Source organism: Gymnogyps californianus, chromosome 11 (assembly GCF_018139145.2).
Source record: "Gymnogyps californianus isolate 813 chromosome 11, ASM1813914v2, whole genome shotgun sequence".
NCBI lineage: Eukaryota > Metazoa > Chordata > Aves > Accipitriformes > Cathartidae > Gymnogyps > Gymnogyps californianus.
In genome coordinates this window covers 20538878-20556505 of record NC_059481.1, presented here as the reverse complement: position 1 = coordinate 20556505, position 17628 = coordinate 20538878, and the positions used below count along the sequence as shown (strand labels likewise).

Here is a 17628-nt window from a genome sequence, read left to right as displayed (position 1 = left end):
GGCTGTACTTGCTTGGCTCTATCTTTTTTCTTCTCTCCTTCACAGGATTTTCTGGCTCATGTCGTTCATCACTTGGCAGCCATTGGGTTGATGAGTAGCTCTTGGTGTGGCAATTACGTGCGTCTTGGAACGCTGGTGATGTTTGTGCACGATACTGCAGATTTCTGGCTGGAGGTAACCCTGCCCTCCATCTTTTTTTGTTTCCTTTGGGTTTTTTGGTTGGTGGGGGTTTTTTGGGTTTTTTTGATTGTTGCCCAGGTTATGTTCAGTGACATTTTAGTCTTTTTGCCACAAGTTTCATATGATCCCTTCCTATCCCCCCAGAGACACAGCTTCACAGATTCATACATTGTAAGATAAAAAAGAGCTTCTAGATAATTTAAGCTGATGCTCTGTTACAGAATCCGTTATGAGAAAAGAGCAGAGGAGAAGTTCTTCAGTATAGAACGGAGACTGGAAATACAGCTGCCTCCCTGGATTATTCTTGTTTCACTGTTAAAATTAGACCAAATTGGCTAGCATGTGAACAGCTCATCATAATACCAATTCTCAAGCAAACTTAGCAGCCAAAATTTTGGCTACTTCTACAAACTGGCTTAATTTTGTCAGCATTCACACCCCTGTGTTGACCCAAGGGGTACATCTGCATTATACACTTCTGGCTGGAGACACTCAAACTGTCCCTGAACAAGATATCACAGGTATCTACTGGCAGAAGAAAAGTTTCTTCCTGTGGACGGAAGGGGAAGTCCCTTCCCTGAACTAAATATCAATGTTTAGAAATGGTTAAGATTAAGAAGTGTCCTATTCTGCACACAGCACTGTGGTCATAGAGACTTGCTGCTGGGTTTCTTGGAAGACATGCACGCTGTGTTTCCTTCAATAGAGTTATCCTCGTTTTATAACACCAAGATTGAGAGCACAGTTTCATCATCTCTTGGTGGCAGTGCCAGTGTAAGCAACCCTTGTAGGCCGTTGTCTGTCACTGTTCATTTCTGCTCCTGATACTCTGTCCGTTGTATTGGAACAACTAATTGTGGGGTCGTGCAGTTGGGATTGGTCCAGATTAAACGCATACAGACAGGTTTTTGCTGGGTTACTTTTAATCCTGAACCGCTTTGCGGTCCAATTAACTGTGTGGCCTTACAAACAGTTGAGCTGACAACTGGTAGGACAGCACTCAGATGGAAACTGAAGCTGGGTACCAGAATAACGTAATTCAGCCCTGCCACTCAAAAGTTCATCAAACTGCTGTTTAAAACTTAGGCTTGGCACCTGAAGCTTTGTTCACACTTGAGAACAGCTGTTCCATTCAACAGTGCCCAGGATGATTCCTAAACGAAGCATGGAGAGTTGTACAGTTCAGCTAGGGGAGAAGCAGTAATTCTAATCTTTATTAGTGGGATCGAGACCAACGCTAGGATCTCCAGCTCTCAAAAAGGAGAAGAGAGAAGCTGAACTAGGCACAGAGAAGGGTCAGTAACATGCGTGCACCGGAATGCCTGTGTATAAGAGGTCACTGCCGTTCCTGAGCACGCAGATATGGTCAGCAGCTTCTCTTTGATTCAGCCCATTTTGAATCTGGTACAGGAATGAGGGATTATCTCTGTTTTCAAGAGCAGTTTGTGTTTTCATGATCCTTTTATATTCTGATCGGAGAGCTGTTTTTTAGGCCTTTGATACAGAGTCCTTTCCTTTAAGATGAAAGGAGAAATATAAACAAAGAAGCTGTTTTGATTCTGCTTTATTAGGTATCAGGAAAATGGTTGCTTTACATGTCAAACAGGGAGGAAATTTTCTTCCTGCTTAGGTGGGAGATGAGTCCTTGTTTATGAAAATGCAGAAGGGAACTTATTTTGGAGAATGTTTGTAATATGTTTGATGGTTTTTATTCAATGCAGGCAGCCAAAATGTTTAATTACGCTCACTGGGAGAAAACCTGCAATACGCTCTTTATCATCTTTTCTATCGCATTCTTCATCACAAGAATCATCCTGTTCCCCTTCTGGTAAGCAATATTTAATGTAGTCACAGGCTTTTATTTCATTCCCATTTCCATTGAGAGATTAGTATTGGTTGTGATGGGGAAAGGAAAGGAATGGATTGTACTTTAAAGAGCAGAAGCAGAACTTTCATTAGTGTTGGCTACTGAAGGCCAGCGAGAAGAGTTGACAAAAACTGTAATTTTCTTTAAAAATCTAGTTTAAGTAAAAATAGTTTTTAAATGAGCCTCTTGAAAATGTGCTAACCTAAATAAAGGCTTCTATGTATTATTTAAATTATTTTCATAAATTGTAGTTAAATGCTATGAGCTCCTGCATTTTCGAGGGGATTGAGCTACTTAACTAGGAGAAATCACTTTCCCTTTCATTCTATCCCTCCTGCTGTAGCTGCAAAGTCAGAGTACAGTGTAATTCTTATATGATTGTAGTTAATTTTTTGTAGAGCCTTCTTTTGGCTACGTAGTTCTTGGGTAGTGCCTCACCTCGCTCACTTAACCTGAGGAGCATTCAGAAAAGTTAAGGTGAACCAATCAATTTATGAAGTCACTGCAAATAAATCATAACTTGCTAGATACTCACATGACTTTGGAGTGCTATGATTTAATCTACTTTGGAGTATCCACATGGGTGCTTAGTGTGCTTTATGCTTAACATGTTTAGCTTTTAAAAAGTGTTTAATGTATTTCACATTCACGGTTTCATTGACTTGCTCTAGTTTGCCTTCATGCCCCTCCCTGCATGTGGACAAACCCTTAGAGACTCAAGCTGGTTAAATTAATAGTTCTGAACATCGATCAACACAAGGTTTTAATTTCCTGTAGTATTTTCTTTCAGAAATGCTGACGTCTTTTACTTTATTGTTATTTTTTTATTAACTATACAATTGATCTCCAATCACTTTGCTTCACCAAGTTTCTTGTTCTTGAGTTCTTGAGCTTGGAAGCAAAACATGATGAGATTAAAGGGACTCAAAAAGCCTCAAATAATATAGAAGTAGTGAAGCCGGAAGATGATCAAAACATATGTTAATTAACAAAAAGCCCTGTTGCAAAGCCTGTAGGATTTCCTCTGGAGTGTGGATTTCAGATTAGAAAGAATTTGCATTAAAAAAATGGCATAGACAAGCTCTGAGTTGCATAGTATCTAGACCACACAGAGCTCAAGATTTTGAAAAAAGGGATTTTTTTCTAACCTTATTTGGAATACTTTCATGCAAGACTCAAATTTCTCATCTTCTGAAGTCTGTATTTCAATAGAGATGCATAATCTAGTTAAGACAGGGCTTGTTAATTAATCTGTCTTCTTTGCAGAGCTTTTTAATATCTTGTGGAAATAATTAATCAGTTTGGAATGTGAAATTAGAAATAGTTGTAAGTAGCACAGAGAAGAAATCTTGCACCGTAACAGTGACCTTTATTTTTTAGGATTCTTCGTGCCACATTGTATCAGCCTACATACTACTCCGCGACTCCTGTCATAGCATATTTTTTATTCAATGGTCAGCTATTGATCCTTCAAGGCTTGCATTTATATTGGGGTTACTTAGTTTTCAAGATTTTGAGAAGGTTCATTTGCTTAAAGGTAAGCAATTTTGCTTCTGCAGAAAGATATGTGAAGTATCAAACAGATGCTAATACCTCCAATATATTTACTTGGAATTTCTTATTGTTTTCCTGAACTTTCATGTCAGCATTTTTGGTAGGGATCTACAAAGTATAGAGATGTTCAAATGTGCTTTCTGCCTCTCATTGTCACACCTAAGGTCATAGATCAAAATATCAAAACTTCAGCTAGAACCTTTTTTTGCCTGTATCTGATGTTTTGCTCTGATAGTAAATAAGAAACGAGCTTTCCCAAAAACTGAAGCCCTAAGATGGTGCAGAGCTCTCTAGAAACTCCTGTGTTTCAAGTGAAAGCAATCTTTTCTCACTGGACTTCGTAGGAACGTACCAAAAAAGGAGAGGAGAGTGATGAGATCTTTAAATACTGCAGAAAACTTGTAGTCAAAGTTCTTCAGGTTTGTCTAAGTCTGAGGTCAGCTATACTTGAACACTGGTTTTGGATTAAGAAAACCATATGAAGCTGAGCTGGTATTACGTTATGACACAATGAAATACTGTCATGTTCAACTGGAGTAGAGAAACAGTGCGAGTCTGGTGCTGCCATAATCTGCTTTTACCTTGCAGAGAAAACTCATGTGGGAGAATGCTATAAAGAAAATTTTGCTGCCATTTAGGTCGTGTTTGATTGCCTGAAGTAGTAATATTTTCACAAGGTCTTTTGTCATGAAGTGTGCAGTGTGGTGCAGTGTAAATAAAACATTTAGCAAAAAGCATTTAGAAAAGGACTTTGGAGAATGTCTCAAGATTTGGCGTAAGCATTGACAGGTATATTTTGCTAGTTAAGGTGAAACTAAACTTGTGCTATTGAAAAATGGTATTTCTTTTGAGGATCAAGATGCAAAAACTTAACTGAGCTGACTCTGCCCTTTTATCTGAAGCAGTTAATGCTGTGAAGCATCTTAAGGAAACAGAAATATTCCTTTCTACCTGTATTTAATTGTTGTTGACTGATAACAGAAACCATCCTATAACTATTGTATTATTGGATTCCTTCAAATCTTATGCAAATAGACAGCGGATATCATAGGGAAACCCAATGTCTTCCCTAGAAGAAAACTGCAGTTACAAACTCAACCCTTGTTAGACAGCAAACAGCTGTACGTAAGGGACAAATCTGTAGAAGAAATGGCTTGCGTTGTTCTGCTTCTAAAACATGCTTCTGTGTTCCCTTCGACACTGAAAAGCTTGTATTTCTTGCATGTCACCTCTGTTAGATTAATTACAAAATTATTTCTGGCCTGGCTTATTGAGTGTTAGTGTTTTACTTCTCCTCGTTTTCTGTTTTGATTTTGGCCTTGTCTCTGCTGTTCTCGCGTAACTCTTCTGATGAAACCAAGAGGGACATCCCTCTGCCTTGCAGCTGAGGAAGAGAAAGGCTTTGGCATAGCTTTCCATCCACATTGGTGGAGGTTATGAGAGTGCAATGGAAGAAGGTCTTCAGATACGGTGGTGAAGAGGACATTACTAGGCCAGCTATATAAGGCCATTCTGCCCTGCCTGCTTATATGCCTTTGTAAGGGGCAGGAATGTTTTATTTTGAGATAAGAGCTTTTTTATATTAGTCATTGCTAAAAAATGAGAAAGCATCAAGCCTGCATCCCTACCATGGATTTTTGATTCCTTATACAGCTCTCTGAGAAGACGGTTTCCAAATAACATTTTTACAGTGGTAGCAGCAGCAGCCCTAGCCCTTTTCAGTCTGTATGACTTCAGCTGGCTTGCATGTGCAGCCTGTTTTCCATAGCGGTGGCAAACTTGGCTGTGAAAGCAGCCAGTGCCTCCAAAGCTGTAAAGGCCATGTTGAAAAGAATGGTGTTTGCAAGGCAGCATTTTTGTACCAACATATTTGTTACAGACATACTCCACACAAATAGCTGTTGCTATTTCAGTGAAATACCAGAAAACCATCATCCTTGTATTAGAGAGGTTTTGTTTCTCTGCCCAAGACTTTTAAGTTTTCATTCAGAAAACAGGCAATTTTTGACATTTTTCTTGAGGCAAGTTAGCTACTTCAGATGGAAAAATGAAGTCATGATGTAACTGGGAATCGGGACTGATGTTGTTTAACTGAAGGAAGCTCTGAGCATAGCAAGGAATTTTTTCAGTGTCCTCTGTGCCTTGAGCCGCCCTGGGTTGTTGGGCTCACCAGTGAAAACCACTGTAGTGCAGCGGTTAACAGCTCCTAGCATCCGTCCAGGGGCAGGTGTCTCCCCTGATCGTATCCTTCCGGACCATGCCATCACACTGAAAGTCAGTGGGCTTGAATGTATTTATCCTCAGTGGGATGTGCTGTTGTCCCTTGTCGAAGGACAGGTTAAAGGACTTGTCTGGGTCAGACGTGAAAGGTGGGACTCGGTGGGGAATGTAAACAGGAGGGCCCAAGTCTCCAGGATGTCACGTACCCACCAAGTCCCCTTTGCTGTTATTCAAAGGGTCACACAGAGCTGTGTCACATCTTGCTTAGAGCTGCGGGTCTGGATTCAATACTCTTACCTCCAGACTGTGGCAGGAGGCTTTGTTAAAGGCAGGAATTAATACAGAAATGACATCCAGTACTGCAGCCTTGTGAGTTGGCAGCTTCTTCCATGCTTTACTCTTCCCCCTCAGGAAGAGATGGCTTTTGTCTGCGACTGGCTGGTCAGAAGCTCTTCATCTCAGATGTCACCTCCCCTCTGCACTAATAAAGGGGACAGTTATCCTCAGTCCTCTGGGATAACTGCTCAGCCAACTGACTTGCTTCAGCAAAAAAGAACTTGAACTAAAAACCTTGCGACTTCCCTCCTCCCAAATACTGCAGCCAGAGATGAATAAATAGGAGGAAGAAGGAAAGAAGGGAGGAGATGATCTTGCTCGGTCCCTCTGTGTCCTGTTTTCTCAGGCATGGGAGTCTCTGGCACTGGGGCTGGTAGCACAGAGCAGCACTGGTCTCCAGGCTTGCGGGACTTGTGCCACCTTTCCCCTGGCCCAGTTCTCCAGAAATGCCCTAACAAGGGGGAATTCTGCATTGACAAGCTAAGCTGTACTCAGCTACGTTGCATTAAGAAGCTTTTTATTTTCTGTGGGGGTAAACTTGAGGGGACAGGAGTATTACATTTTTCAAATCAAAGATTGTTCTTCTGGAAAATATAAAAATATCCAAAAAGGAACCCAAATGTCCTTTCTCATATGACATTTTGTGACCCTGTATATGAGTAAGGCATACACGTGTAAGAAAAGCCCTTCAAGGTCAGACCTGTAGCCATGTTAGATCAGCTCTGCTGTGAGAGGAAGGAGGACATTCTTCAGTGTAATTTCTTTTCAAGTTAGGTCGGGCAACTGCAATGTTAGCTGCTGGCTGCCATCTTGATGTCCAAGGCCTTTTGTTGCTAGGAAACTCCGTGTGTTTCTGTAATATTGTTCAATTACATGGTTAAATTACCCACTTATATCAAGTTTCAAGCACCACTGAAACATGTCTAGTCATCATGTCTGCACATATGAGAATATTTTAGGAAAATTGAAAAAACATATAGAGAAGTATGTACATATGCACTGATTTAAAATATCTCGCCAGGAAAATCCCATGGAGATTAAACATTTTATTTCCAAGGTCAGAAAAAGGGAGCGAATGACAGCAGCTTATAGCCACATTATTATGGCAAATTAAGATGTAAAATATATGTTAAAACCATTACACACCGAGTTAAGGTTTTGAGACTACAGTGCTTTAAATCTTGAAAAATATGTGTAAGTTGTAGGAAATGGGCATGATGTCCACATGACTCAGATACTTCAGGCCTGATGCAAAGTCCATCAATGGCAGAAGGTAATGGCAGGTTTTTAACAGACTGTAATGTGACCAGGAATATGTTTTCTTTCTCTTTTAATTGTTTTGTCACCGTCAGACTGCCTTCAAGTAAGGCAATGAGCTTCTTACTAACTGTCACTGTTATTTAGGAGTCATCAGCTGCAGTTTTATTTGATTCACCGTGATTCTTTCCTCTTCCTGAAGTAGAAAAGACCCTGCAACGCTGTAGAGCAGACTTTTGGAATTGTCACTCTTTAAAAAAAATTGGCTGGTGCCACCTATGTATCTTCCATATTCCTTTGGTATTTTGTACTCAGTAAGCAGGCTTTTTAAAGATTTTGGTTGGGCGTATCCTTGTACATGGTTTGTTCATTCCTTATTTGGTCCAAATTCCCAAGGGAAGAGTGAGAGTTAGCGTTCAAAGAATGACTAATGACAGAGTAGGAGTAGCTGAAAACGATAAGAAAACACTATTTTGGGGTTGAAATGAGAGCCGTGAAGTACTTGTTATGATACTTCTGCTGTTTCCAGCAATCATTCTTCTACTTCAGCGTTTTGTTCTGTCTGAGGATTGCTCTCGTACTGAGAAATCTCTGCCAGTTCCAGCTAACTTTCTTTCCTTCAATCTTTCTTATATACTGATACTGGGATGCCAGTAGAGTCCTTGTCATGAAAAGTGGTTAGCCAGATAAAGACTCCTTAAATCAGTTACTCCCTTTTCTGTATCAAAAGTAGATATACTACTAAAACTGTATCCCTAAAAGTGTGCCCATGGACTAGAATACCTGACGTGTTTTAATATCAATGTGTAGGCAAGGCCCGACAGTCCTTTGGAACACAGACATAATATGCTCTTTTAAAACATGCCCTCCCTACTTATATTGAAGAATAATGATTCTTTACACCTGCAGAGGTGCTGGCCTATGTTACTTTCTATCTTTCTTGTTGTGAATTTATCTCTTTAGAGACTTGCTATAACCCTTTGTGTAAGTTTTTAAATTAAGTTATACAGTTCCCAGAGGCCATACTACCTGCTCCTGACAGATGCCTTTAGCTGAGTTTAGTCTGAGGCTATTCAGACTCGCCTCAGCTTCTGCAGAACTTTCCTTCCCTGGGATCCTTTTATTATTTTTCCTCTTACTTTTTTGTGCTTGATCTGTTTGCATCAAATAGAACTTTTATTTTTAATAATTCATTTGAATCTTATATTTATTTTGTAACCACATGGGGTCCTAGGAGTATGGAATTTCAGTGCTGAACTTGGGTGAGAACTTTCTCGTTCATGAAACACGGGCCCACAGCACGTTGTTTAAAGCAATGGGTTTTTTTTGGTTTGCAGGTCCTTAAATATTTCCCCATGGAAGTACAGACTTCTGTATGACAAATTTAAGACCCTAGCACTTGTTTTGCTTTCCTTAGTTACCTTTAGAATCAGATCTATATCCTTTAAAACTAGACCATGGATCCACACTGGTTAAAATCTGCTGGTTTACCTTTATTAAACAAGAGTCACTCTTCAGCCTCTGTTCACCCAGGAGTGCTGTGACTGTGAACACTTAGCTGTTCTGACAGCTGAGGCAGCACTGACTTTCTCATTGAACTGTGCAATAACTTGAGATATTTAATCCTAAACAGAAATCTTATTGTTAAAACTACAGAGAGGAAGAAAGCTCTGTGTAACGTGAAAGTTACATCTCTTTAGAGAGATTACATTTTAAATCTCTTTTGTGGCAAATAGAATTGGATCCGGTGTTCGTGTGCTTGAGCTGTGTGCTGTTCGGTGTGCACTAGACACAGCATAGGTGAGCTGAGCCTGACTGCTCCCAGCTAATAAACTCTGACTTTTAACTTGAGCTGCCAAGGGTCATCCCATGACCCTGATCATGCACAACAGTGCTGTGCTTCCACACACCGGGCAATTACTGGGATGTGAAAATGAAGCATGAAATGAAATGTATATTCAGTTTTGGCATGCACAGCAGTTTATTTGACTCCTAAAAAGTCAGACTTTCAGCTGATTTTTTTTTTTCTTCTTTCCGAAGCAGTAAAAAAAACCTATTTTCAGGACATTTATAATCCGAAAATGAAATTTAATGAGAATTAACACATTCAGTGAGAAGTCATTCATTTCAGAAAAATGTCATTCTACAGGAGTTAAAAAGAGAACAGGGTTTAGTTTCCTAAGCTAGAGGCATGTAAGTTTTGTTTTCTTTCACATACGTGTTTTGTTAAGCCTGTTCTGTGCCAATGGCTATCAGGGTGCTGATAAAACGGACGAAGAGGTGTGCTTGCCTTAATTCCAAGTAGTCGTTTTAAAAGCAGTAATATATTTTAGAGGATAATGATAACCTAGTTAGTTACAATTTCATGACTTTGTGGGACTGGGCAGTTGTGGAAAAGCTTTCACTGGAGATTTTGTGGTTACTTTCCAGACTGGGAAGGGCCAGGACACGCTGATGTCCTGCTTTGGAGTTTGAGTTCTCCGAGTGAAGGATTAGCACGAACACAAGACAGATTGAACTAGATTAGTAGGGGTTGCCTCTTCCCCATTTTAAAGGAAAATGGGTTATGGAGAAGTTGAATTTGTTGGTTCTCAACAGATAAATATTTATAGCAGATTTTCTCATGAGGATAGCTTATTAGGGGAACAAAATAGGACAAATGAAAGTTTTCCCTCCTGGAGATGAAAACCAGTCTATCTGGGAACCTTCCCAGTTGATTCAAATTATTGCCTTTGGGACATGAGCTTTTTAATAGCCTGGAGATGGGAGCTAGCCAGCCAGGTCAGCAGCGTGAAGGCTCATGCCCTAGTAAAGGGAAATTACTTCCTGTTATGACTTTCTTTCATCTGCATATTTCCCATTCTGCTACAGCAATCTAGTTAAGCCCAAAGCCTGGCTACATGTCTCGCTTTATGCTGCCAAATTCATCTGAGGGAGGAGGGGTGAGAGGCAGGCAGAAGAAAGCATAAAAGAGTAAGAGGTTTGCTGGCTGGTATTTACAATGATAGGCAAAAAGGAGAAAAGCCACTCTGTGCCCGCTGGGGAGCTCTGGAGTCCTACCCTTACTGGGAATTTGAAGTCAAGGCTGACCTCAGTAATGTATATTGTCAAAGTGTGTAGCCCAGCAGAGTCTGTGAAAGAGGAAAAGCCACCAGTTCTTCTCTACTGCACAAATGTTATGGGCCAGTCCCAGAGCACTGTCTGGTCTCCTTTGCCCAACCAGTTCGTTTTCCTGGCACTGTGAGTTAAAAGGCAGGTTGCGATTTAAATCTTTACTTTTTACTCCAGATTATGAAAGGGGTAATCAGCTGAGCAATGACTTCCAGGGAGGTATGTTATACTATACGCTGGAATATACTTCTCAGATTTCAGAACAGCAACAGTGTTCTTTGCTGGAATTTTGATTTTTTTTTTTAATTTTTTTTAATAAACTCTGTTTAGAATGCCCATAATTCCACAACACCTTTCACTTGAATAGTATATAAAAATCAGGTAAAGTTTAGAAAACTTAAGTTAAGGACTGTTATGACCGTTATGGAGGAATGAACTAAGGAGAAACTGAAAAAAATAATTTCTGAGCATTTGGTTGGAATAGATGGGCTTGTGAAGGTATGCTGGGGTGGGAGCATTAGGACAAAGTACCCTTCCACAGCCCTGTTATGCACACACAAGACTATGCAAGGGCAGACTCAGTCCTCTGGCCATAGTCCAACAAATTGGGTGTGTGGATGCTCCCTTTGCCTCTCCTACATTAGCTGTGCCATAAATGGGGCTGTGCAGGTCTCTTATGTGCTGCAATAAAAGTCTACTGTTTCCAAAGTTGCTGAGTATGACTTCAGTAGGAGCTGCAATGACCTCTATCTCCAAGAATAGAAAATCAAAACTATATGTAATTCTGAAAGCAAAGCTTTCCTGCCCTGGCCAGTTCAGCAGAAGTCTGCAGTGCTGATACAGGGCCAGGTTCTCAGCTGGTATAAATGAGCACGGCTTGACTTGAAGTCAATGGGATTGTGTTAGTTTTCACCAGCAATGGATCTGGCCAAACAAGCACCCCCGCCCCTCTCTCTGCATGTATGTCTGGCACAAGGCAACTCTACTTTTAGTAAATCCCCGATCTAAATGATGCTTTTTATGTGAAAGTTCCTAATTCAGATAAAAGACACGTGTTGGTAAAATTTTTGCTTTAAAATTAATTGATTTACCTTGCTGTTCACAGAAGGGCATTTGCTGACAGTTTTTCTGGCTTCCCTTGTTAACTGCTCATATCTTTTAATTTTCTAGCAGGTTATTTATGAAACCTTCCATTTGTTGCTAGTTTTACATATATGCACCTATATAAAAACTATATATGTGTAATAGTGTGCATATGTATGTATTTTTTCAATTGCCAAAAATCAATTCACAGAGCAAACCCTAAGCCTTCTACAGAACTTTTGATGCCTTCATTTACTGTTTTTAATACATGCTGCAGAGGTTTGAATTGTGACTTTGTTATGAGGTGAGTAATTCTCATACTTTCACAGGGGTTCACAGTACTGCAATCTGCTGAATCAATTAAGAAAAAAAAAGCTTGAAATAAAGTTGGTTAATGATAGATTAATATCAATTGAGAGAGGAAATTGTCCTATCTTGTATTTAAAGAAAATATGTTTCCCTACGAGGACCTAGGAGTGCTCCAATAATCCTTATTACATGTGACGAAGGGAGGAAATCTTAAAGGGAGCAGTCTCCCCTCCGTAGCACAATTCTAATAACTTTTGACCAGGCACAGCACACTGCAGAGTTCACATCATCAGAAAGCAAACCAACCAACCTGATCAGTCTACCAGTCTAATCAGACAGTGATGGGTGTGAAGCATGGGAGGGTAGGATTTGTCTTGCGTGACTTAGGCTGTGCCTAGCTCAAGTTCCAGGATCCCTCTGTAATCAGTGGAGGAAGAGTGGTGTCTCCAGTGAGCAATTCACTGTGTCCAGTGTTGTCACCGCAGCAGCGGTGGGGCAGGTCACCCTCTGGGGAGACACCTTTCTTTTCTGTTGGTTATAGAGCAGTCCTAGATAACAATTGCTGAGTAGATACTCGACTTTCAGAATGCTGAACTTCAGTGAAGTAAATCCCCCCCCAAGACTTAAGCACAGAAGTCTCAGGGACTTCTAATACTATTTAAGAAACTTTGTTCATTAGGTCCTACTTAAAGTATTCTATATCCAGCCTCGATATCAGGGTGTTTAGAAATACTGTACTGAAATGATTTTAGGTATTGTGATATGAATGTCAAATGAAAAGACATTACTTGTTAGGTATGTGACTTGAAAATTAGCTTGATAATGTTTAAGTGTGGAGATAACCTTTAGGTACATCACAAAAGGAATGGAACACCTCCTAACAATGAAAATAGAGAAATGAGCACCTTAATGGACGCATTAGATAGAAGTGCCTATCATTTACATGGTTGTATACTTCGTGGTTTCAGGTTAGTTTAATAGTGCTATAAGGCTACTGTAGGAATATTCTCTAGCAGCTGTGTTGTTTCAAAACATTCATCTTAAGTGCAGTATCATACCTCACTGAGAAAAGTGTGAGCATCTGATCAGCTGTTTTGTAGCCAAAAAAGCATTTATAAGGAATAAAAGTGCATGTTCTGATAAAAGTTCATACCACTGAACTCCTTGGCTTAATGCAAGATCTGTCCTAGGGTAAAAAAAAGTTCACTATAGAGAACAGCATCAAATGCCTATTATATTGTTCTTTGTTTCTTTGCCAACTGTGGATTTAAAATTGGAATAATTCAAAAAGCAGTGGGACATTATGACTCACTCCGTACCTCCTGGGCTTTTGACATTATCGTAAAGCCATATACACTTGAGTGCAAGGTTTAGTTAGTGGATTTCAATAACACAGCGAGCAGACTTTATTGAAACCACAGAGTACCTGATTAACTGTAAACAATGATTTATTTCTTCTGAACAGTCAGGGTATTATAGCTCCAGTTACAGGTGTGTTATGCTGAGTGACAACACAAGTGATATTTTTTTGAGGTTAAATATTCCTTCAGTCAAAATCGGGGACATGTTCTAAGAGTAACATCTAGTTTTATGAGACTATTCTTTTCAATACTTGTGGAGTTAGTGTAACTTTTCGTTCAATTTTTTTCTCGTCGTCTTTGAGTTCCCTCTGAAAACTCCCAGTGGAAAGCTTGGGGAATGGGTATTACATAGAAGAGAGAGATTAAATAAGAGGAGTTTTGGCCACAAGATGTCCAATACAATTAATCTAGAAAGTCTGCATCTTCATTTAAAAACTGCAGAAAGCAGAGTCCAAGAGCACATCTTCCATGGAAGATCAACATTATTTATGTTGCCTAGTGTGTGTAAGCTGAAAAGGGAAATATATTTTCCAATAAAGTCTTCCAGGCTGGAAATATAGAACAGTTTGCTTGAATCCAAATGTATATTGCTTAGTCTCCACAGGAAAGTAAAGACGTATTAAGTCATATGTCAGCTGAGTTGAATTATTGATGTTGAATTAAACATGTTGAACTCAGAGATTCATCAACTTTATGGTATTATTTGTTAGAAAAGTACCCCCTTCTATCTATTTGGACTGATTTTTTATTATCTCTCTTGTTTATTATCTCTTTTATTTGAGTCAGTGGTTGCTGACCTGACTAATAGCTTTCATCTTTGTACTGCAAGCTGTTTCCATATGTGCAGGTGCTGTGGAATTTATTCTTTACATTGAAGAATCAAGATCTAGTCAATATGTTTGTAGATACTTAAATGAAAATATTCTTAAGGTAGAATTAAGGTATAAGATTTAGGACATCCTGATTTTAATATAAGATGCATTTAAGAGTTGGGAAATTCCGACTGAAGGATAAGAATAAATATTTGAAAATCCAAAAATCTAAATTTCACCAAATCAGAAAACACATAATTAAAATTCCAGAATCAGCTGTGAATTGCTTTTATATGTCTGTACCTAGTAGAAGAAATCCAGTTAACTGGGTGGATGTAAATTATGCTTAACCTAAAAGATTAATTGGTTTTAGTCTTGTCCAGGCAGGGGTAAAATTGAAATCTCCTTATGCTGCTGAGAAACCTTGAGTCAGTGTTGATCCCACCAGATGAGTTAGGCCTGGTACATCTCCCACCCCGCACATGGACACAGTTATACCAGTGAGAAAGAGCTTGAACTGATACGGACTGATCTTGCCTACTTTTGCCTGTGGTAGGCACAGCAAGCCTGTATCGTCCTCTCTTTCATTCAGCTGGTTAGCTGAAAAAGCAGATGAACAGACATCACCCCCCCACCGTACTCCCAAACTCACACCATGAATTTGTGAAGTAGACACTACACTATTGCCTTCACAATGCCAACTGAAGTTATTGCATGCCTCTTAAAAAGTATGTGCCTTTGTCAGGGAAGCAGGAGAAGCTGGATTGGAAGCTGATTTATGAAACAAATGTTGTAGCAACTGAACTTCACTGCAGAAACATCTTCTGCTCAGATATCTCTCAGCCAGATTCTTTTTCTTTTTCTCCATGCTGCCTCAGTGGCTATTTCTGTTTTGGAGCACGTCATTATAGTAACAGCTTACATTTTGAGACCTCCACTTGACAATCTGTGGTAAGCCACGTTGACCCGACGATGCGTTTGCTAGCAAGTGCCCTTCCCCTTCTGAGAAAGCAGAAGACATGTTGCTACGGCTTCCTCACTGTTTATAGGATCAATCCACGTTGCTACAATATATTTTTGCCTCTTTTTTTTATACTGCTTGGCACTGTCTTTCCCTCTGCTCTTACACTCTGCTCTTTCCACTTTGACTACTGTGTAGCAAATATGAAGCCATGGCTGCATCACAACCTCGACATGCGCATGGACAAAGATGCCATGTGCCCAGTAAAGGGGAGCGGGATAGAAGGGTGGTGTCTGCCCAGTCCCACTTCTCCACCAGTGAGCTTGAGATGGTATCACCAGCACATAGGCACAGGAAACGCACGCTTCCATCTGTCTTCCAGCACAGCCGTGTCCTTCTCCCGATGCTCTCGTCAGCTGTAGCAGAAAGAGTGCAGCGCCAAGAGCTTGTCAAGAGGGAAGTGATTTCTGAGTGCTTTATTGAGAGACAAACTTGCACGATTAGGAGTAAATTCTCGGTTAGTTTAGATGGAGATTTGACCAATGTTTTTCTGCTTCCAAGAGGCTGGGAAGTGGCCTATGAAGTTTGCTCATCTCTTAATTTCAAGAAGTCTTTTTCCTTGGTGAAGTCTCTGGGAAGGTCCTTTACTGTTCATGTAATAAGATGTGGTGCTGATGACTTGAATGATACACATTCTAACAGCAGTGAAATGCAAGAAGCCAAAACTACCTTAACAAATACGGTTCATTTAACTAAAAGAGGCAGACTGAGCAGCAGGTGGAAGGGTTAAACAAAAGGAAAAAAGATTATAAAAGTTTGCAGCTTTGGCTTCACTACAAATGGCTCTCTTGCAGACTTTATAGCATTAGTGTTGCTTCTCATAAACCTTGAAACCATTCATCCGTTTAGAAAGATTAAATTGGTTAGTCATCCAGAACATAAAATATACACATCCATTTTGTCTGTTACCCTAAACCATCTGAAGTATAATAAATGCAGTTGATGCCATTAAACCAAAGCATTGAGTATTAATGATGGCCTCAGTTGTGGTATTTACAGTTTGCCAGCTCTTGTGTTTCTGATAGTATATTCATCTGTTGTTGCTCAGGGACAGTAAGAGCAGAGTCTTTGAGTTGGAAAACACAGCTATAATATATGATGTGAGGGGCTCAGAGAAAACATCTCAGTATTAAAGCAGGGAAAATCCTAGAAATGTTACATTTTTTGTTATTCTTAGAAGGTCAAAGTTAAGAGGCACAAACTTCACTTACAGTATCTTAATATATTTATAATGGTCTGTTGAACAGTTTGCAAAGGCAGGTTTGTTTGGTTTTCTAGTTACAGATGAAGCTATTGCTATTTAAAGTTCTGTTCTGCCACTTAAACAAGCTAGACAAAAATGGCCAGACTCTTCTAAAGCAAGAATTTGTAGAGGCACTTGGTCAGGAAGCAGGTTCATGATTAAAAATATAATAAAAATTTAGATTTTATTTAGCAGCATTTTTTCTTGATTAATGTCAGGATTTCAGAAGTAGTACTCTCTCCCAGAATTAAGCAAATTTGCAATGGTTGCTTCAGAATGCAAAGAAATTTAATTCCTGCTGCTTTGAAATATGTAAGACTATCTCAAATGCAGGAATTGCCAGTGTGCTGGAAAAAACATTTACATGTTTTTTAATTACTACATATAATGCCTTTAATCAGAGCATCCAGCTTGACAGCATTAAAACTAGGAAGCAAATCCTATCTGAGTTTCCTGTTCTGTGCTGGAAATGCCTACAGGAAACAGGAATCAATGTCACCTATCAGCTATCATTCAAAGCAAAGCAGATTGCCAGCTATTCTTAAGCATATGCTTGAGTACCACCAACTTCTGTGGACCACAATGGGGTACTCAAAATGAAACTCAAAAACTGACTCCAGTCTATTCACAATGAGCACAAAAGCACTCCTCCCCCGTCACTCCCCCCATTTGCAGCCTCAGGAAGATGAGAGTACTTCCAGTGAGTCTGGCAGATTCTGCATCAGACGCTGTACTTAGCTTTCATTTGCAATCTTTTTCTGAAACATTTCTGGTGGCAAAAAAGTAACAAGCCTCCCCCCACACCCTCAACATTTGTCTTTTACTGCAAATACAAATTGCAAAACTACCAGGAGCGAGAGAGGTGATCTGAAAGAGGCAGAACCTCATAAATTGTTTGTGTGGGAAAGGCTGTCTTTCCTTTTCTCTAACTGATGGCATGCCAAGTTTATTTTACAGTATTTACAGTAAGATTTGTTTGTTTTGATACCCTTTGTATGTTGTTAGGGAAAAGGCAAAAGAAAATCTCCAGGAAGTTTATAGTTTCTGATGAGACAGAGTTTAGGCTTTAATTTTCTTTCTAGTCCTATACATTTTACTAGAAATGTAATATATAAAGGGATATGAGATTGCAATTGGATGAGTTATTACTGAGCTGTCATTTATTTTCTCTGTATGAATTTGGTGCTTAAGACAGACCTCAGACCAGCAGGCTAAGAAAGTGAAATTGTTAGTTCATTCTGAGAGCAGATACAGGATGGGCAGGAACAACACTG

At 39.7% G+C, this 17628-nt stretch overlaps 1 protein-coding gene across 1 annotated transcript in view; it reads left to right on the top strand.

Moving 5' to 3' along the window:
* Positions 1 to 17628, top strand: part of CERS3 (ceramide synthase 3) — a 39238-nt gene that overhangs the window by 19294 nt on the left and 2316 nt on the right. Inside the window, 3 exon segments of the mRNA XM_050903471.1 lie at positions 46 to 174; positions 1902 to 2008; positions 3428 to 3584. Of these exon segments, the coding sequence (XP_050759428.1) occupies positions 46 to 174; positions 1902 to 2008; positions 3428 to 3584 (393 nt within the window).